Source organism: Tetrao urogallus (genome assembly GCF_951394365.1).
Source record: "Tetrao urogallus genome assembly, chromosome: 19".
NCBI lineage: Eukaryota > Metazoa > Chordata > Aves > Galliformes > Phasianidae > Tetrao > Tetrao urogallus.
In genome coordinates, this window is record NC_136832.1 from 5,896,994 (window position 1) to 5,919,098 (window position 22,105).

At 42.9% G+C, this 22,105-nt stretch overlaps 1 protein-coding gene across 1 annotated transcript in view; it reads right to left on the reverse strand.

The window, feature by feature from the left end:
* Window positions 1–22,105, reverse strand: part of FNBP1 (formin binding protein 1) — a gene marked incomplete at both ends in the record, with an annotated part of 81,723 nt that overhangs the window by 6,208 nt on the left and 53,410 nt on the right. Inside the window, 6 exons of the mRNA XM_079544799.1 lie at window positions 694–803; window positions 4,264–4,278; window positions 12,012–12,194; window positions 13,554–13,751; window positions 17,930–18,076; window positions 19,803–19,931. Coding sequence (XP_079400925.1) covers window positions 694–803; window positions 4,264–4,278; window positions 12,012–12,194; window positions 13,554–13,751; window positions 17,930–18,076; window positions 19,803–19,931 — 782 coding nt within the window. The remainder of the gene's footprint in view (window positions 1–693; window positions 804–4,263; window positions 4,279–12,011; window positions 12,195–13,553; window positions 13,752–17,929; window positions 18,077–19,802; window positions 19,932–22,105) is intronic.

The window sequence follows — 22,105 nt, forward strand, 5'->3', positions numbered from 1 at the left end:
GCCAGAATGTGAACAAACACTGAAAGCAACAAATACAAGCTGCCAGAATCAATAGAAAGCGTGTAACCAAAATGGTCTTGTTCTCAACCACAGTGATAAACGAAGCTTTGTAGAAAAAGCATCCACAAAAGCACTGGACTTGTATTTCCAGCTCCCAGGAAATGTATGCTACAGATCAGAGTCTTAAGATATACACCAAACAATCAGCACTTTGGACATTAGCAAGCTCACAACAGCCTCATTTGCTGGCATACACCCTCGATCACATTTGCCCATCAAACATTTGCAGGTGATCTGCTTAGCGTTGAGAGGTTTATGACTGTAACCCTGATTCAGACCATGTTTACATCCTGTAATTACTAGAACCAATCAAACAACAAGCAAACAGCCCCCCCACCATCACACCTGATTCATCAGCAACAGATCACATCACACACACAAAAATATCTGTGTATCCAACAGCAATCTCCATCTTGCTCATGGCTAGACTGCTACTTCCCTGCAAGGGTGCTCTGACTTACATCAGCCAAAATTAAATAACCGATTGCAGAAGGCATTTTTAGCAATAAACAAACTCTGTGTCTTCTCTTGGAACAGCACCTTAGAAAACACCAGAACCTTATTTTTATCAGTTCTTATGTTTCAGTTGTTTCAGTTGATCTACTTTGTTTTCCACTGGAGGAGTTGGCTTACCTTTGATCCATCTCCTTCTGAATGTCTTTGTTCAGCTCATCGACTTTTTGCTGAAGTTTCTTTCTTCTTTGTTCAGGTGGGAGATTGCTGAAGTCCTCTGGCCCAGCTCCCTGCAGAGCGGAATGGAGGGAGAAAAAAAATAAACGACCAGAGCCTACACGAATCCTTCAAGACCACATTTAGAAAATAGCTCACAAATCTGTGAAGCAATCACAATGGTCTGAAGCATTGTTATCATTTGTGCTATGAGTTATCAGCCCCTGAATGGTTAGGAATCAGAATGCCTAAGAAACAAGCCCAGGACCACTTCCTTACCAAGAGGCTAAAGGGAGATCAGGAAGAACGCAGGACTTCAGTGGCAAAGCTGAGAATCTACCTTTAACCATAGCTAACACCAGATTTTACTTAACAGGATCTCATTCCACGGAAAGCTAATTTTTCCTGCTTTCCCCTACTCCCCTAGACACAGCATCCCCCTGAAAGCAGTTGCTAGCTTCTACTCCTGTGTCATAATCATGCTTCTTGAGCACGCTATTAATTGCTGGCCTGCTCTCACTCATGGGTGCCCAACCTTCTGGCTTGCCTGGGCCACACTGAGTGAAGCAGAATTGTCTTGGGCCACACATAAAATATATAAAATAGTTGATGTATATAACAAAACTGCTCACATTTGTTATATTTTTTTTAAATTAAAACATTAAAAAAAGAGCAGCAAAAATGAAACTAGTGGGATATTTGACCTTGTTTTTGTGAAACTAATGCAACAGCCTGGTTTGATGGAAGTGGTTGAAGTTCTTAGTTCTCAAGGTGTTTGTCCAGATTTTCAATTATTACTGTCCCTATGCTTCATCTCTGATCACTCTAGTTTTGTATAGCAGGTAGACTTGCAACTAGTTGAATCTCAAAAGAATGAAGGTCTTGTACACAATCTAGAATTTGCACATTTCTCTTGTCTTGGTGTTCACTTGTTTCATGTCCCATTTCTAAGCAGAAGTACTGGCATACGTGTAAAAGAAAGGGACAAAATACAAAGCTGAGCACCCAAATTCAACAGCCCATCCGCTTACTGAAAGGCTGCGAGCCACGCTGAAACATCAGTTCTACTGAAATGCCAAATCTCTCTCTTAGGGGAAAGTGATTTAGGGGACACTTTGCCACAGAGACTGCCCACGAGACCCCTCCAGTTCCGTGCTGAAGGCGCACTCTTTCTTCTGCATTTGCAGAACATGCTGTTTATAACGGAGGCAGGTGGGTGTCAGAGGGATGGAGGACAACTCCACACAGCTCACCTCCTGCCCCTCCTCCTGTTTAATTTCAATAAAGCAGAACAGGTTGGTGTAATGAAAGTGCTGCCATATATATATATATGTATATATATTCATACATATATGTATATATATGTATATATATATATGAATATATATATATTCATGTTCAGTAAGAACGAACACACGCCTCTCAGCCTGACCTCGTGTGTAACAACACACATCAGTGTCCATTCTGTGAGACAAAGGGAAAGCAAATCTAACACAATGCAAGAACCAAGTTAAGCTAATTGTAAATCAGTAGCCACGTGCAGCCCTGAGAGTTCTGAATTACATTGCTGTGCGTGGCATAGGAGATTTCTGTTTTAATTCATTCTTCAATGCTGGCAGCGTTTGCTTTGCAGTAACTCCCACATCACATTAGGCTGTTTTAGTATATTTTACAGTCAGCCTGCATGCAAACCCATACCTATCTTTTTAAGGCAAAGCATCTGGATGTAGGTTTGTAAATAAATGAGCAGTTAACAGAAAGACTACATAAAATATTCTCTTCAATTCTATCCAGAAGAGAAAGAGATGCTTGAAAACATCCTCAGTTATACCAGATGTATTCAAAGCAATTTGGAAAAGCTCTTCCTTTTCTATACTTCATTTCAATTGACAGCTCTCAGCCAGATTAAATTCAGTATTTGTGCCCACAATGCTTCAGACCAAAGCAGCAGTGTTGTGTAGAAATGCATGCCTGAGACTGGGTGAACTCACAGAGACTTCATTCCATGCTTGGTAACTTCCCATCTGAACAGCAGCTACAGGTCCTCCTCCAGCAGGAAGAGGCAAGGAACAACTTTTGCACATGGTAGGCACATTTCATGCTTTCAAGCAAAAGATGCTGGAATCATCTCTCAAGCTGTAAACATTGCACATGTTTTCTAGAAATACACATCATCTTGATTTGTGCAATTCTTGGGGGAAGGCCAGGTCAGCTGTTTGTTTGGGGAGGATATATTCCTACACATGTGAAGGCTTAGTTCAGCTACACTACACAAAAACGAGTGGAAATTCCTGGTGTAAACACTTGGGACTAATAGGTCAGTGGATGGCAATAGCCAGAAGAAGAAGGTTTCCAAGCGAGCCAGAGGTTTCCACCATTCCCCACTTCTACCACAGGTCTTCACAAGTGCAGTACTGCAAATGAAGAGCAATGAGTGACTGCGCTGTGCAGGGCAGTGGTAGGGCCCCAAACCTCTGCAGGCACACCACAGCTACCCCAGGTAGCTTCCAGGGCACGCAGCTCTCCTCAGAACAAGCTGTTAGGAACAGGTCCAAGATGATAAATCCATGGACAACGTGTATGTAGGGAGGGTTAACAGGGAAGGAGCACCTAAGGCAGTGACTGGTGAAGAAAAAGAAAACTTCCAAGCTAATGCAATTAAGGAGCTGCAGTTCCTCTGAAGCTCTCTGTCACCAGGCACTGTGGCTCTGGAAGGCGTGAGTGAAATGGGGCAGAACAGCTGAGCTCCCCCTGGAATCACAAGGGGCAAAGGAAGAGCAACGATCTACCAGAGACATACTGAGGTGTGGCACATCTCAAGCAGCACAGTGCCTGCAATACCAACTTCAGCCCAATTTGCTTTCCCAAATAGGTCCACCCGTCCCCTTTCCAACTCAGGAACACGTTGCCTTACCGTAGCTCAAGCAACCTTCCCAGCTGCATCCGAGATCGAATTTGGGGCACATGTATATATAACAGCATTTGCAAATTCAAATCAGACTGAGTTAACCTTGTTGGTTACGGTTTACAGAATTTTAATTATTATTAGTTATTCTGAAGGACTACATAGGGCTGTAAAATGTAGGCGACCATGGTGCAGATTGCCAGTAAACACCTGGACACAGAAAGCAAACTCTGTGGCTATGTTACAGTCACACCAAATACATGCATTTCTCTATGGAAAAAGTCCAAGCAGATCTTGATTTCTTTTAACGTCTCAATTTATACTTACACAGTAACAGAATTACTTGATACTGTTTTTCTACATTTTCATAGCCCTAGATTACAAAAATGAAAGCTAAACTATGTATTAGAATTAATTTTTTAGCAGCTTATTAGAAAGACTGAGTTTCGATCACCTCTATTAGACTCCAGACCTGTGTATTCAGAGTTATCTGATAAACAGCAAAAAAGCAAACAAAGAAGAAACGAATTAACAATTTCAGTGTCATGTCATACGTGGCACAGTGCACATTCAAACACACACAGAGTTGTGATTAAAACACAGGACAGGCATGCTGAAAATGTGCTTACCAGCTTGAGAGAAAGCTTCATGTAAAAAATGGAGAGATACAGGGTGGGGGGAAAAGAGAAAAAAAAAACAACAGAGCATCAGTAGAAGAGGAACTTTTCAGAGTGCTGTTCCAATAACATGACACACATTCCCCTCGCTGGATGGGTAACACTGACAGATCTGTGCAAAAGTTCACAAGAGGGCCCAGCAGCACCGGGCAGCTGCCATGGCCTCGCCTGGAGCAGAGCTGGGAGTGCTGCCTGTGTGCTTCTGCACTGCGGGCAGAGCTCTGCCTGGGCTGCCTCAGTACTGCTGCTACGAGAGGGATTTCCTCGTTGAGTTTTGAATTGCGGAACAAAACAGCTGTCAATGTGTGCAAGTCACTTCAGATCGAACACGTGCTGAAATGCAGTCACGAGCATCAGCCCCTTTGTGCAGGAGCAGGGAAGGACAGCACCTAGCTGCAGGTAGGGAGAGGTATGGCACTGCTCCTGCTGCTAACGGCTTGCTGGGGCCTCTGGTCATTTCCAGGAGACAAAGCCCAGCTCACAGGCATGTGTCCAAATGACTGTGCTCCCAAATTACCTCCACTGCTGCACACAATGCTTTCTGGGCAGTCACTTCAGCCATTCGGTGTTCTTAAACAATTCATACAGATACTTATCTCAAACTTATTTTGGCCACACGGTCAGACAAGGTCAGGACCAAGAATAAGGGGGAAAAAATCTCTTCACACCAAATTGATTCTATGGCAGCCCAGCAAGACATTATTCAAGCTACTTAAATGATACACATGATCCAGTCCTCAAAGGTTAGCACATCCCCTGGTGCAGAGCTAAAGCATTATCTTTTAGCTAATCTGGGAAAGGAAGAGAGTGCAAAAAGATAGGTGTACATTAAAAAAATAACCTGCTTGCCTCTGTGCTACATCACTTACATGTTGGGTTCTGAGCAGTGCTGGAGGGCCTCAAACTGAAAGGTGAATAAATGTGCTCAGACAGTCCACCACCAAAACTACCAAAGCTCTCTTCCAGTGCTGGAAGATGTCAGTTATGTTATTTCCAAGAGATTGGAGCCTACCAGTGCCTTTCTGCTCCGTCCCAAGGAGCACCAGCTAACTGCTGCTCAAGGTACAAAGCCAGACTAAAGGGGGAATGAAAAGTGCGCCCAGGCTTCCAGCAGTGCTCGCTGTGACTGTGCTACCAGCTCTGCGGGCTGGTGTGCAACGAGCTTCTGAATGCATAAATGCATAAATGCATGTGCTCTGTGTCAAAGACAGCTGACACGTGAAAATGGGGAAACATCTCTTGCCCCAGGCCATAATCTGTTGTCAGACCTCTGCACACCTTGCCATTCGAGAGTTCTCTAATAGCAGCACTGACAGCTCCTGGATACAGAGCTCTCACAAACAGATGCTCCATTTTTAGCAAGACTTCTTTTGAGATGGATTTAAAATAAAGGCAGCTCGACACCTGTGATGTTTTTGACAGCCTGCTCAAGAAACACTCAATTTTCAAATACAATTGTCATTAGTTAGCGGAATTTATGCAGTAATACATGTCAATAATTCCAGGATAATGTATAGCCTTAAAATTAATAGCAAACTATTCCATCGGAACTGAAACATCACGTGACAATGCAGCAGTTCAGTTTCCCTCTGAAGTTCAGTCTATCAGCACAGAAACGCTCAATAATGACAATGCTGTAAAGAAATTTGCTCTCTTAGCTACGAGGCCATTGAAAAACCAAACCAAACCAATCAATTTGAGAGAAGAATCGCAGGAGGAGGAGAGAGAATGGGCTAAAATAGAATGCAGAAGATATTCGGTGCAGGCAGCTTTTGTTTGCATATTACCTTTAGCATTCCTGTGAACTTTAGCATAGACATGATCAGCACAAACTGAGATCCTACATATATACAGACAGGACTGATGGTGCAGAGGAAATCTTTACCTATGAAGCACTCTATAGAGGCACGGATGTATGCTACATGCGCTAATGTCTAAACACTAGGTCTAAAGGCACTGCGCTACTGCAGGGAACCATCTGCATCACGACTATTCTGCTGTAAATTCAGCAAATTTCAGAGATTATACACATTGTATGCCCAATTCTTGCACTGTTAATTAGGTACGACAAAAATAGAGAACTTATTAAGAGCATTTCCAAAGAGAACATCGGGGATTGTTACAGCCATCACGAGTAAAGCAGATCACAGACAATGAAATGCTGAAATAAGTCGTATTCCCAGCTTTCCATTTCTGAAATGCATTGATAATTTTACATGACAGTGATTCAATTTCTATAAACAAATATAAGCAGACTGAAAGTAAATCTGCATTAAACATTCACTGAATAACTGCTTTTGCCCATTCTGTTGGGTTTTCACAGTGATAAACTCACTCACAGCTCCTGGAAATGGAGCGTTTTTCCCCCTCAAAACGATCAAATAAATCACTTTGCTACAAAATGAGCAGATCTGTTTCAAGCTGCCAATTTAGAACAAGTCTTGCAGGGAAAAAATGAAGAGCCTAAGAGCCACAAGCTTCAATAACACATGAGAGAGCATGAAAGCCAGCAAGTCCATGTGTTATTGGACAGTCACAGACAGACACTAACCTCACTTACAGAAATCGGGGTTGAAATAAATCACTGCATTTCCAGACAGCCCAAAGGTAAATTTCTTTCTCAGTGCTCCTGCAGCAATCCACCCCCTGCAATGCTTTCGCTGGGTACCAGATTTAGAGGTCGCCAGCATCCATGGGCTGTCACTGTCACAGAGAGCTCAGGGAAGTTTCTCCAAGCCTCGCAGCGTGCTCTGCCACCACAGCAGGGATGTGTCCCTGCAGCTCATACAAGGGGGTGGCTCACGATGCTCAAACTGCATTCATAAATTTAGAATAAATGCAAGGAACCCCCCTGGAGCACTTCTACGTAGAAGAAATTTGCTGTAAAAGCAGCTCAGCTTACAAGCTAACAAATACAGAATATAATTTTGAGTTTGCTATTTGTTTTACAGCCAAGCACACTTTAAACGGCTGCAAGAGGAGTGTGAATTTCAGCATTTCCAGGCCTAGCAGACAAGTCTCTCCTGCACGTAACCCAGTTGGCTGCAGCTCGCCTCTCACCAAGCCTGCAGTTTCTTTCCCACCAAGCACATTTCCACAGCACACTCTCAGGGCGTTGTAAGTGGGGTTAGCGACTGTGCAGCAACGGTATGGGCTGATCACACCATACGTGGACTTACAACGTATTCCCTAGCCTCAATGGCACACGTGGGTGTCCCTAAAGTCCTCTTCATGAGTTCTTTGTGAATATACAAAGACTGTGTCTGCTGGTGAGTCAGCAAGAGAAAACACATGCGTTACGGTGGAGACCAGCACAGCACCCGTGTTTACTGCTTCTACAGCAAAAGACAGCTCGGTGTTTAATAGCCTTTAAGTGCAAAGTGGAAACTTGCTAGATGCTCTGAGAGCATTAATCGAGTTCAGCACTTCTGTAACACTTAGATCTCATATTCTTAAAGGCTAGCTTAAACATGCCATGCCAGATCAAATCCCTCTGCTAAAATAACCTTGGTTTTCCTGAGCCCACCCACCCCAGGCCCGCTGTTTTGGCACACACACACTTGCACGACAGCACGGAGCATTCCCCTGGGCAGGGAACACAGCAGGTGAGGAGCTGGTGTGGTTTGGTTGGTGTTTCTGCACAATCACAGCACAGCCAGGTCGTGGTCCCTGGGCAGGGCTACAGGTGTCAGAAGAAAGTGCACAGTGCATCACAGAAATGAGACAGGATGGAAAGGGAAAACGTTAACTGATGCAAGGGAAATGAAGTTACACTGTAACGAAGTCAACAACTTCCACTTCAAAAGGAAACCACAAAAATCCCTCCATTGGACCCTATGGGGCTGTGTGGGCAATGACAGCAGCATCTGTGCCTCTGCTCCCAGAGCCACCTCCTGTTTGAGCACAGCCCAGTGTCCCAGTGGTGACATGAAGCAGCTCAGCTCAATGTACTCAAGGGTGTAAGTTCTACCCTGGATTTGGTTAGTTGAGAAGTATTGCTCTTTAAATAAAGGTGCTGATGTTACTGCCGGTGTAGCAATAAAGGAAAAACACAAAGTTAATTTCAACTAGCAGAATACTATGTTTCCTTTGTCCTCAAAATGCAATTAGAAAAAGCAGAGCAAGCATAAATGAAATTATGACTTATGTAAGTGGTTCCTCATTTTTGTACTCTTCTGGATTTTACTTCCCTAAAAAGGCAGAGCTGATTTTAAACACTGACCTTTTTTTTTTAATTAAAGAGTTATTAGAAACAGTAAAAAAAAAACAAAACAACCCTTGTGTAGACTTTCCCCTCTTTTAGCTGAGATCTTCTGTAAGCACTGTAATGGGTCTTAATGATTCCCTGTAATGGACATTTCTGCTTTTGGGGTCAGAAGAAAGTAAGTCCAATGAAAATAGGAGAACATGATTAGAAAACCACAGACACTGACAAGTGTCAGCACCAACGTAAGTTCTGTTGTTTTTCTTTCAGACAGACCAGGATTTCACACTGGCAGTGCTCACTGATACTGCAGTTGGTGCTTTAGCCTCACATCTGCCGTTCAGTTATCTGCTTCCTTTCCTGGAAACAAAACTCAATGGATTTTTAGATTGAGAGCAAAAGTGAAGGCAGATTGCAGGACATAACGTTACACACACAACTCAGTCACCAGTGCCTTGTCCACTTTAGCTTTGTAATCTCTCTTTCCAAATGTAACAGAAGATTCTAAAACAAAACTTGGAAGGAAATCACTGGAACACTCTGCCACTCACTGCCATCTCCAAAGGACTTATGGAGGAACCATATGGGATCACTGCCTCACAATCCAAGGACGTTACAGCGGGTAGTTCTGCTGTTTTCATCCCATTACACTTCTGTTATCTGTTAGTTGTGCTCACATGAAGTACTTCCTTGCCACGCTCCTCTTCCTTAAACCAGGGACAGAAAGGAGTATGATCCCATGTCCTCTGAATTGTTACACAGCCTTTTGCAGGCACTGACAGCTCAGATTATCAGCAAAGCCAGGAAGGACCCTCTTCTTGACAGTTTGTTTGAACAATCTAAAATCATCTTAATTACTTAAGTACTTTAAATCTCCCGTGGCCACCTGTACTGCAAGGTGTTTGGCTGAACAAAACCAGCACAGAGGCAATATTCAGAGCAGATGAAATTGTTCTGTGTCAAAGCCAAACGTCCATTACGTTGTACTGTTCTGTTGGCTCCCTGCACGACCTTCCCAAAAGTTGCTTTGCTAATGTATTCCTGTACAGATCAAATACTCTTCTGCACAGACAGCTCCTCCCTACCTCCTCCTCTCTCATTTCTTTGCTAAGATCTCAGTGCAGCATTAGCAACATTACTGCTCAGGAACAAAACTCAGATGTTCTCGGATCTGGCAGAGGGACAACGAGATGGAGAGGAACCGAGAAAAGGAAATCTTATCAAATGTAATATAGTAAAAGCGGAATTAACGATATTATGCAGCTGCACTGAGCATAAAGAGGGCCGCATCAACAAATGACAATAACTCATTTCTCATCTGGCAAATAAATGAGATCGGGGCGCGTCTGGTTAGAATTTTGTTTTTGAAGATCATTAAGCGCTTCCATGACCTTTCAGTCTGACGCTGCGTGTAACAAAAATCACCAAGGACCTATGAGACATCAGCGGCGTTCTCAGAGCAGACAGAACGAGCTGCCAGCCCTCAGCAGCCTCTCCTCCTCCATGCTTCTAGATGAACTAAGCGGCCTGAATTCGTCCCTCTGGAAAATGCCACGATGATCTGAACACTGGCCTCCAACTCTGTTGGATGAGTCAGGCACTAAAACTGTTTACATACAAACATCCTGGTAGCTAACAGGGGAAGGAAATGAAAGAGAAGGAGAACATAGTGGAAAAGGTTCAAATGAAGATTTAGTAACAGCCTTCCTTTTTGCATTTTTAATGAACTTGTCAGCAGAAATTAGAAGGATTGCAGAGAAAGCTAGAGGAAATTGTTCTCATTATTTCACTTCTCAAACGAACCAACTAAAAGTAACACAGTACAAAGCATCTCTAAGACTGGCTTAGACTTCTCAGACAGCACATTATATTATGTCACTTTTTCAGGCAAACATTAAAAGTCATAACTGCTTGTGAGGCCAAATAATAAATAAGAGTTAGTACATTTGAAATGCAAGCTCATGCATTGCCCAAGGAATATAAGCTGGTATTTTTAGACTGAACTGGAAATATTCAGCATTATTTTAAATAATCAGTTCAGTGAATGGCACTTCTGGAGGACTGGGTCACAGGCTCAGCTCCCACCTCCAGCAGTGCCTTTCTCTCCACGTGCCTCAGTGCTGCCCCACACAAACAGGGCTGCCAGCAGCCAGCCCCTCCAAGCAGTGCAGAGGCACCTGCTGCTATAGAAGCAGGATGGAAAGGCAATTCCCCAGTCCTTAGAAGCTTAAAAGAAGAGATGCTGTGAACCAAAATGCAACTGAGGGGAGAAGGCATTTACCAAACCTCCTCAGGACAACTTAGAAACCAGTTGCATCCCCACCAGAAAGCATCAGAAATGGGAATTTTTGGATCCTACACTGAATACATCATGAAATGGAAGTTCCTTAGAAAAGAACTGAAAACTGCCCTAAATTAAAAAAAAAAAAAGAACTTTTTTCTTTAAATTTACTGTCTGTAACCAGATGAGACAAAATACTGTTTACAGCAGTGTTTTCAATTCTCTGTGACTAAGCACTGAAGTCCCACTGAAAGCAGCTCTACTGTTAAACAACTCCAGTCCTCTTTCCTAAATGTCACTGCAGTCCCTGGAGCAGAATTTGGGCTTTTTTAAACAGTTGCACTTCCTCAACATTAAAAGGTGTTTTTCAGTGCAGGCTGTAAGGTGCTGCACAGTTGTGTCTCCTTCCTGGGATTTTTTTTCAATAATACTTTTAAGGACCCAAACCTCAGAGCCAAAGCATGAGCAACTTCTGAGTACAGCTGTGCCACATATGGGCTTGCAAGAAGAAAAAAACATTCTTTGCTTTATTTCAGGAGAAAAGTATGGTGGACTTGCAGTGTTGTGTCACAAGAAGCTGATTTAGCTCCATCTACGCTCAGCTGGGTCCCCCAGGTCAGCCTCCAGCCTCTCTACAATGCAGCAGCACTCAGCTTGCTGCTCCAGCTGCTGGCAGGAAAGGCTCCAACCCCAATCCCTCTAAACCTCCCACCTGTGTTTCAGAGCATGTCTGTCTGACCATCAGCTCCGCACACAGGATGTAATTTTGAACCACGTGCACCATAGCACAGGGAAGTGAAAGTCAGGTCAGGCACCAAAAAAATCCGTTGACTTCATAGGAAATGCCAGAAAAAGATCTACAGTTCTGAACAGCAGTGTATGCAGAGCTGCTAAATTAATGGCTTGTGACTTGTATGTGAATATTGCTTCGAGTTCAGCTGCTCTTTCTAAGCATTGGATAACTCTCCCTGCTTCCAAAAATAAGGAACTTAAGGTAACTTCTATCAGAAACTTTTTTTGTGGTTTCGCCGTGGGATTTTTGACTGCAAATGACTTCACAGGTTGGGATTCCTTGGATTTGTCTGCATGTTACGGTAAAACACAACGGACTCATCCACCAAACAAAACAAGTTCTTACATAACAGAACGTGCAATATAAAAGCGCCAGAAAGGAAGAAAAGAAAGAAAGAGAGAGGTATCCAGAGGAGAACTTACCCCGCGCTTTAGGCTCCTGAAGCAGTGGATTTTGGGTTTGGAGGTCATGAACTCGTTGAAGCGATGGGAGAGGGGTTCCTTTTGCTGCTTGGGAGACTGGGGGCCGTTGGGAACAGCAGAGGGTGAGGCAGAGGCAGGGGGAGGAGGAGGGGGCTGATGGGGGGATGTTAAAAGGGACATAAGCTACGTATAAGAGATGGAGAAGTGACAGAATAAAATCAAAAAGATAAAACACAAAACGAAAATAAGCATCAAAACCAATATTTGAAATTCAGAGAAAAAACAATTAAATAATTAAATATTAAAGGCCATGGTTCAAGAAGTGGGGGGAGAAGTATTTAGAGTCGTGTTAAATGAAGGTATGATAAAATTGAAGTTTTTAGTAAGTGATGCAACAGAAGAGTAACAAAGCGTTTCGACGGGAAGCTCATGCAGACTCGTCCATGCAGTGCTATCCTACAAACTGCCCTGCTCTGCTCTGTGGACAACTGGAATAATGCAAATGGATAGAGCTTACAAATACCTGCATTTAAATGGATCAGATAATGAAGGTACCTTAGTGCCCAGTAGCGTTTCTATTATCTGGAAAACAACAAACCACATTCCTTCCTGCTTTCAGATCATACCTCAGCAACGTGCATCAAACTTCACTTCCACAAACGCTACAGATTTGCTCAGGAGTTGGTCTTTATTTGTTTGTTTGTTTGTTTTGCTTCTGGCTACACTAATGTAAGCACCAGACAGCCAACTTCTCTCTTCTACCAGCAAGAGGAACGACCCATTTTGATCAAGTAGGCTTTTGGACTGTCAATGTGGTCAGTAAAAGTGGTTTGATAAGGGTCAGAGCAAGGGTGAGATCGAAATGTGAAGCTGCTCTGGGCTTCCATCAGTGTTTCTGTAAACTGACACAGCGCAGTCATCCTGACACATTCTGGTACCCTCAGATGTACGGTGCCATGCATTATGGTGTAGAATATGACAGTGAAATGAAAAAGGTTTGATGGATACGTAAGTTAACGTGGTCTTTAAAAAGTCAACTGCTCAGTTAGCTGTGCTCCATTAGTTATGCTACAGGAGAAAGAACCGCAGCAATTCCTTGCTTCCCACCACCCAACTGCAGAACCCGATGCACAGACTGAGGAGGTCACACAAATGAAAAGTCAGAGAGTTTTAGAAGTGTCAAAACAGTAATGACACATTGAAGTAACAGTGTTAGTTAGCACACGTGACACCAAGTAAGTGGTATACAATTCCTTCTGAGTTAGGAACAGAAATGGACCATGGCAAAGACGTGACAATTAAATTAATATAAAAACTGCAACGTAATTAAAGAAATTACAACGAAAAAACTTCAAAGATATATAAAAAAAACCTTAAGTAACCAAAGACTACAACAGAACACCATACTAAGACATCAGTCATTAACTTTCTGAAACTAAAGTTCTCTTTAAAATCTGTAACTGCCCAGATCTCTAGATAAAACAGTGCCTATTGACTACACGCGTACTAGCTAACACAAAGCTCATGTTTGCAGGTCAGTACCTTATTTTTCTTGATGAATGGCCATAACTTGCCCTTGGATTTGCCACCAAACTTCGGCTCGTACTTCCCATCCCCCCTGGAGTTGGAAAGGCTGGATTCGGAGACAGTGCGCTTCATGGGCTGAGTGAAGTCCTCAAAGTCAACATCTCCTGGAGGCTCAAAGCCCGATTTAAAGGCTTCTATTACCATCTGCGAATCCTGAAATGGGACAGATCAAGAACAAGGGCAAACACCTCAGATGAAGGCTGTCATCACACTGCTTCTAGCAGAGCAGATCAAGGACAAAAATTTGTTTTTCCTATGGAGGAAAGAATCTTTAAAGGGACTGATCTCATCCTGGCACATAAATACTCATCCTGGTCCCAGGTTCTGGAAGAGTTTCTCCTTCTGCTCCAAGATTAAGGCATGCTTTCTTGCATCTGTTGTCATTCCCACAACGTGTTTTAAAAAGCTATGCAGAGCATATTATTCCACCAAAACGAGGCACTGCACCATGTAAAACTGAATGCTCGCAGATACTACAGCCATACGCTGCCTGTGCCCTCTGCAGTGGCTTTGCTTTTTTTTTTAAAAAAATAGAAGAAAAAGATAAACCATACAAGAAATAATATATAGCATTTATCCTAGTCAAGCCCACATACATGATTAATTATATATAAATGCAGACTTGGACTTAACTTGCCAAAAGCATTTAGGTCTAATGGCCTCAGAAAAAAAGTTCTTCTGAGCACTTTTGATCTATATGACTTCTCAGGAAGGAAGCTTTTTACATTATAGTGTTCTAACAGTTCTTACTCTAAGATCATTAGGGGAACTGTGCACAAAGATCTTATTAGTTCTCTAGAGAAGGGCATCATCATCCTGTTTGAATCAAAGAACTTGTTGCTTTGGAAGCATTTCACAGCTTCTGCTTACATCCATGGGTAAAACTGCATTCATGAGAAGTCCAGTGGGATAAGCACAGATTCAGAGGCCAGATGCAATTCAGCAAAACACAGCTTTAAGAAAAGCTTTGCAAAGGTATGGTGGGGAACACCTAGCACAGTAAGGCTCGAAGTCCTCACTATCAGGTGCACTGTAGAATTCAGATACAGCTGGTAAAGGGGGTAAAGCAACACCTTCCGTTACCTCATCCCAGATTGACATTCTGTAGACCTGAACCTTGAAGAGAATTTTTTGTAATCATGAAAGAAGAAATAAAAGACAAACATACATGAGGTTACATGAAATCCACTACTGGTATTTTATCCCATGCCTAAAGCCTTTTTTTCCCCCCCCCTCTCTTTTTTCCTCTGTTAATTGTACAGCGCTCCCTCTATTCAGTCAAAACATCCTTTCACGATGATTGAGCTCAATATAAACAGCATGCTCCACATATCACAAAGAGATAATGTCATAACAGGAACTCCTAAATCCGTAACAAATTAATTCTATCTGCTGCTGGAGTAAATTCTGCAGAGGTTCACTTAGCAGTCACTGCAGCCCACCCTCGTAATGCGACCTCTGTGTTGTGAGAAAGAATACATTGAACAGGAGTGCATCCAGAGCTGCAGTAGGAACACAGGGCTAACCAGTGCTACCAGCTATTCCAGAGAGCTTCCATTGCTTACTGGGAGTTGTAAGGACTTCTATGAGGGCATAAAGCAATTCTGCTTGCACAGTTGCAAATTTCCTAGCTAAGCCTGAACATTTGCCCATTTTGCTAGTAGGCGTGAGGCAGAACTTTGTCATTTCTAAGCTGCAGAGAATAATGAAATATTTTCCAGATATCATCCTGGTTCTCAATGCCATCTAATGAAAGAGGGGCCTTGAAAATGAAGTGGTCTTTGAGAATCCTGCTGGCAGCTATGGATGGCAGGGCAGGCAGAGATGGCTGTGGAAAGGAAGCCTGCTGTTGGCAGCCTGTGCTTCCAGAGTTTCACCCTAACTGCAGAACGACATCTTGACCTACTGCTGTGCTGCACAGGTCTGATACTCAATCAGAGTTGTTCACAAATGCCGTGGTAATCCCTTGATTGGTCAGCATGGCAATTAGTTCGGGTAGGTACTCACATGAACTGCAAAGCTGTGCTTTCATTTTGTTTTTCCTTTTAAAAATACTGATGTCATACCATCAGCTGGGAAGGTTTTAGGGACAGCAAAAAAAAGCTGCAGAACTTGCAGGTTCTTACATCCTCCCAGCGAGGGCTGACTCAGTTTGGTACACAAGGTAAGGCACCAGAACTGCTGCTCTCTCTGTAATTATTTTCTTTCTGACAAACGCATCCTCTGAACTTGCTGTGGCTGTTAAATTTAAAGGCCTGGTTTCTGAACTGAAGCTGCCACACCAACAACACAGCTTTCATTTACCTTCCCCCTTTTTTCAGCAACTCTGCACATGATAGCTGGTAGAACAAGGGACAACCAAACGAAGAACACCAGCCAGGAGCTGTGTGAGAACTCCAGATGCTCGCTGCGTTTCCTCACTATCAGTGTCAGAGCTCCTACATCTCTGCTTTGGTGATGCTGTGTACTTTTGTTTACAACTACCAGATCCCTGAGATCTCCTCCCAGCTGGGAAACACGTGTCTGTGTGAGCCCAGAGCTCCACATCAAGCTCTTCCTGCTCAGCAGGCTCTCGGTATTGCTCACCATTGTACTGGTTTTGGTATCACCAGCTGTCCTTGCGTTCAACTTGCCTGGAATCTGACCTCAATTTCAAAGCTGACCGCAGCTCAGATCTAGCTGACTTTCCCATCCAAACAAATTCAGGCTTGAAAGAGATGAGTAAAGGAGATAAACTTCAATTGAAATCTTTCAAAGAAAAGAAACTCTTCTGGTAGCAGTCTAAGAGCCAAAACTGCCTTCTTACAATTTTAATGTAGAGATGGGAAAGGTCTGCTGGAGCGGTTTGCATGACTGGCTGAAGGAGAACAAGATGTTAAACTGCCACTGCCTGCAGCTATGGCTGCTTATAATGTGGTAGGACACAGGAGCAAGTGTACCACTCTTATTAGAGTCAAGGTGAGAAACCACTGTTCCAGAGACATAAAGCCCTCAATGATATTTTAAGACAAGAAGAATCCTTCAGGCACACCAGTTTCCCAGACAGAACAGGCAAAATCTTTCATCACTGTTCAGCTATAACAAAAATGCAGTTAAGTACATTTTTGTCAGTGTCTGCAGAAGATCCCTAAGCCATCAGTGCTCGCAGCTCCTTTTTCTAATGTCACACTTCTGCACGTGAGCCATCAGTCTGACACATTTGTGTGCAAAGACCAAAGTTGAGTACAAAATGCATCAAATCCTCAGCGTCAGTGGTTTGTGTGTTTCACTTAGACTGTAACTGAGGATATGAGCATAGTGTAAGCACAGTTATGAATCTCTCCCCGGCGATTTTTGCCATTCAGCACCAAGAGTTGCACCCCCAAAAAGGGTACGCTGTTCAAACACAGGAATTTGTGCTCCTTCTCCTACCCCAAAAAGGAAACAGTAACTTTCAGATTCCTTGGTTTCCCATGCTGCTCTCTGGGAGAGCAACCACCGTGCAAAAGCAGGGGATTCATTTCAAAACCTCAGCCTCAGGCTTGTGCTGCCAATTAACTGCAGGCTCTGGGCACCGAATAGCTCAGAAAAGATTCCAGTGAAAAGCTGCATGGGAATTTCAAACAGACAGCGAGACACACAGACACACGCTGTTTGTATTTGAAGCACTAATGCGACCCGTGAGAAGGGCAGAAAGAGCAGGCACAGGCTTCATTTCCAAAGGGAGCAGATCGTTCTGAAAACAAAACAGAAAACACATTTGCCCTTGTGCTAACCGTGCATCAGGAAGCACAACTGAGCTCCTTATCAGCCTCCATCAGGGAGGTTTATTTTTTGATGTTCAAAATGAAGGTTTACCAGCACTCACGTGCAGATTGCTAGCAAGCCTCAGTTCTTCAAATGAAGAATTTAAAACCAAGTAGAAATTTTGCCAGAACTGTTGTAATAACTAATGAAGCCAACATTTTAATTACTTCCATTATTAGAAGAGTACAGAATCCATCTGAATAAGAATTGGTGGTGATTAGATATCTGGAATAATGCCCATCATTCTCCTTATTCTGGGCAGAATTCTAATCTCCATTAACAATTATTTCTCAAGAAGTCATTATCCTATCAAAAGGAGAGAATATTCCTAAAAGAAAAGAAAGCGTGGCATTTCCTGATGTTAAGTAGATTTGGGGAATAATCTGCCTCAGACAAAGCAGCCTGGGACAAGAGCCCATTATTTGTTCTAGCTCTATGACTATAAAGCCCTCACACTGCAGCTTGGACCCAGCATTGCAATCTCTGCGCACGAAGCCATCAGTTCTAAAGATGACAGTCAGCAACACAAGCAAGGTAACACTTACATTCTTGTGATCAACTGATTCTGCAGCCTTTGTTATTTCATCCAGACACTTTCCAATGATGGGGATCACCTGGCGGTCAACATCTGCAAAAGTTTTCATGGATTCACCTATCCTCACAATTCTTCTTTCCTCCATCTCTTGTATTTTCTAAAACACGAGATTTCAGTCAGATCACACATATCAGTATAGATCACATATATCACATATCAGTAGTCACTTCACAATTGCAAACAATTTTCCTCCCTACCGTACGCTGGCAGCTTTAAAACACAAGGTTTAAATATATATATTTTTAAGAACAGACAAATTAGGACAGCTGTTCTAACAAGGCAGTAACTGGTACAGTTCCTTCCAACATCTAAATACCATTCTAGAAGCAACCTGTGTTACCGTGACAGGGAATTTATCAATTAGTTTTGTATGTTAAAAAGTGCTGACTTGTCAAAATCCCAGCTTTAGACATTTGTAAGAGTGGTTCTTAAAGCTGTTAACGTAACTCCTGGAACAATGAATTCTCTTTCATTTTCTGCAGGACGTTGTGAAAGATCTTATTTGCATTCCACTGGAGATGTTTATTCCCTTGGATTTTTAATTTCCCCTTTTCCCCAGAAGATGACTTCTGGGTTACAGGCAGCCCTACACACCATGCTGCTTACACGTGTGCTTCTCAACATATGCCCCCTGCCCCGCAGTGGATTCAGTGTCACAATCTCCAGCATCTATTGCATGCACCTCTGATTTGGAACAGAGGGTAAGTGGATGTGGCATAACACTATTAAGAGATTATAATAGCAGGATACAGAAGGGCTTGAATAAGAGCTGCCTGTTTCATGTAAAACTGCAGGAATCTTACAGAACACCATCAGCCTAAAATCCTCATTGCCTTCACTAATTCACAAGCAACAGCAACAATTTAATAGTTAAAGGAAACAAATCCTTTACAATATATCTGTTATTTCAGCAGCTAATAGAAAGCACCAGAGATTACTTGCTGGTTGGCAGTTAAAAGGATGTGTGTGCACAACTTGCACGCTCATCTACGAATCACAGCATTCACTGCATTCAGTGTTAAATACAAGTACACTGGCAGACTTTTATATACAATGCCAGAGAAGATTTATCTGAAGATACTGGTTTGAAATACCACGAGCAAAAGAGAAGGTGTCCACTTATGAATAAGAAAATGCCTATTTGCTATGCCAGTATTAGTTATTTCTTATCAGATGATAAGCATGTGACATTTCCTCTCCTTAAAGAGGGTGCATGCTCCTCTTCTTGACTCTTATGACCCATTACAATGGAACAGTCATTTAGAACTTCTGTTCTACAGCATTAATCTCTCTTTGTTCAGCCAAGCACACTGATAGCTTTTTTGTTCTCTGCCTGCTGTCTTTCTTCAGGCATCATAAGACAGTCAGCAAGCTTCCTTAAATTCTTTGACACTCACTATCGCAGAATTATTGGAGTTTAAATTTAACATCTGCAAAGTCTGATTTCAAAACAGGTTATAAAGGATCATGAAGCTCTACAGATGTAAGGACGCCCCAGCTGCCTCCTGCTCCAACAATGCAAATAATGCTCTCATTCCCCAGCTGCACAGACACAAGAGCTTAATACAGCAAGACTGTGAACAATTCCAAAGACTATCGTAATCTGTCATGACAATTCACTGTTGCCTTCCTCAGAACAGAAGGGCAGAATTTTTCGTAGCTCTCCATCTCTCGCATTGGCAGACTGCATACAATCATTGCTACTGGGGACAAAAGTTACCAAACAAAAGGCAAGATCCAAGAAGTGAGCCAACAAGCAACACATCCCTTAGCTTTTATCATGAGAATTTGAACTTCTCTAGAACGGCGTCAGTGAGCTTTACCTGGAAGATGTTTGGTATGTGTGTGTAGTAATGATCATGCTGCTCACTGTTGAACTTCTGTAGAGTGGAAGAATATTCTGCTTTGCTGTCTTCTGCCATTTGATGTCTCAGCTGGGCTTGCTGTCTTGCCTAAAAAAAACAAAGTCAAAAGAAATTTTTAACATATACCACTTGAAACTGAATGACATTGTGCTCCTTGTATTACCATCCTCATAAGTGGGCAGCACAGAAACATTGGCATATGAGCCTCTGAACACTTCCACTTTTGGCTTACTCTTACCCACAAACCATTGTGAACCAGCATGAGTCTGCAGTGTGTACTGCTGGAATTCAATTCCCTTTCTTCTGCTAAACATGGCAGGGCTTTGCCTCTCTGTCAAACTGGCATATATTCATTCCTGCCTATTCCTACAAGCCTTTAAAATTTCAAATTTAACTTAAATTGGTCAAATTAGCACACACAAGACTTGTTTTCCTACTTTGCCTATGAAGTGATAGCTCTCACAGCCCAGAATGAACATCCCTAGACATTTGTACCTTCACAAAATAAACCTTCTGCAATTGACCGAGCAGAAGGGAATGCCAGTTTCCTCTGGCTAGCACGTGGCCCTTGATGCTTACAGCTGCTACCCTTTTCTTGTGTTGCAATATGTTCCTTCTATGAATCATTCTGCACTCAGAAACAGCTTCTCTCCATACCACACGTGAAAGATGGCACCAAATTTGACCCTCCACATTCCTCCTTCAGGGCACGGGCTTTTTCAGGACACGTACAGGCACTTCTTCCTCCATCCTCTGTTGGATGTCACCTCTTTTCTTTAACACACCACTTACCTGCTGGCTAGCAGGACCTTCTGGAGATAGCAGAGGGACAAAACAAGTATCTGTCTCATTTCACGTGCCTCAGCCAACATATTCACAACACAACATCTCAATTCACGCACCCACTGTGCACTCTGCAAAGTCTTATCTCCAATTCCTTGAACAGAGCTGGCAGAAATTATGCAAGGAAACAGGAGCCTGAGGAGCAGCTGAGACACAACTCCTTCCTATTTTTACCCATGCAGATTTGCTTTGCTACCCAGCATAGCAGAGCACTGGGCAATTACCCTCCCTTCTCTGCCTTGAACAATCTGTCCCTGAGTGACCCTCTCATATTTTCAGATTTTTCTCCTAACAATTCTACTTCCTAAGGCCTTCTGTTATCTGCTTCACTGCCCAACATTATTCCCTAGCTGACTATCCCATCTGTTTATTTTAGCTGCCTTTTCTTTCCTGTGGTTGGCCTTCATACAGAAGCTCTTCCTTTTCTCCCTCTTCTGTATAGCTCCTGCCATCACTGCCTACCTCCAGTCACTTGAGCCTTGAGGTCCCTCTCATACCTGTTCACAACTGGCATCCATCCATCCATCCATCCATCCATCCATCCATCCATCCATCCATCCATCCACCCACCCACCCACCCACCCTCACTGGCTCCCATGCACCCCCTCCATCTCAAATTCCACCCTCAGCCCCAAAAGAGCCTGCTGCATGACTGGGGATGAAACCCTTGCTGCAGAGCCCAGAGCCTGGCCATTTGGCTTTGGAAACTTAACCCATCCTGCCCACACTCCTTTTTCAGGCACTTATGGTTTCCTCACCCTGTGCTGTCTACCTTGCCATGGTAGCTACAAGTACTCAGAAGCATCAAGTTTTGCTCACTCCCCCAGGTTTCTGAGAAACCTTTCCAAGAAAGAAAACAGACTGCTTTAAAAAAAAACAAACTTAAAAACATTTTTTGCTATTTCAGGAAAAACAATGCAACAAATAATTTTAATGTATTCTGAGAAGTGGGCTCCCATTGAATACAGTTCAGAGTGGGGTTATTCTTTGAACTACTCCAGGCAGACAATAGTTTCCTGACAATAAATCCATGAAATACCAAATCATGGAACATTTTAGTAATCCTAACTGGAAGCGAACAAATTTGGCCAGAAGGTTTCAAATCTCAGTGTGCAAATAGGCCTCCCTTCCATCTGTCCAGCTCACACATCTCACCTAATAACTCATTTTACTCAATTCAGTTATTCTTTTTGTGAGTGCTGTCAGCCTGCAGTACTTTCCTAGATCACCTTTCACGTTCTTCCTACAAAAATAATAACTCAAGCACAGCAACAAAATGCTGGGCACTGAATGCAACCCAGCAGATGAAACAGGAGCGTAAAATGGGAAAGACTGTAACTATAATTAAATAAAAATGTCTATATAAGGAATATAGACATTTCCTAAATAAGGAAAGCTTTCAACTTTTCTTGTTCTCC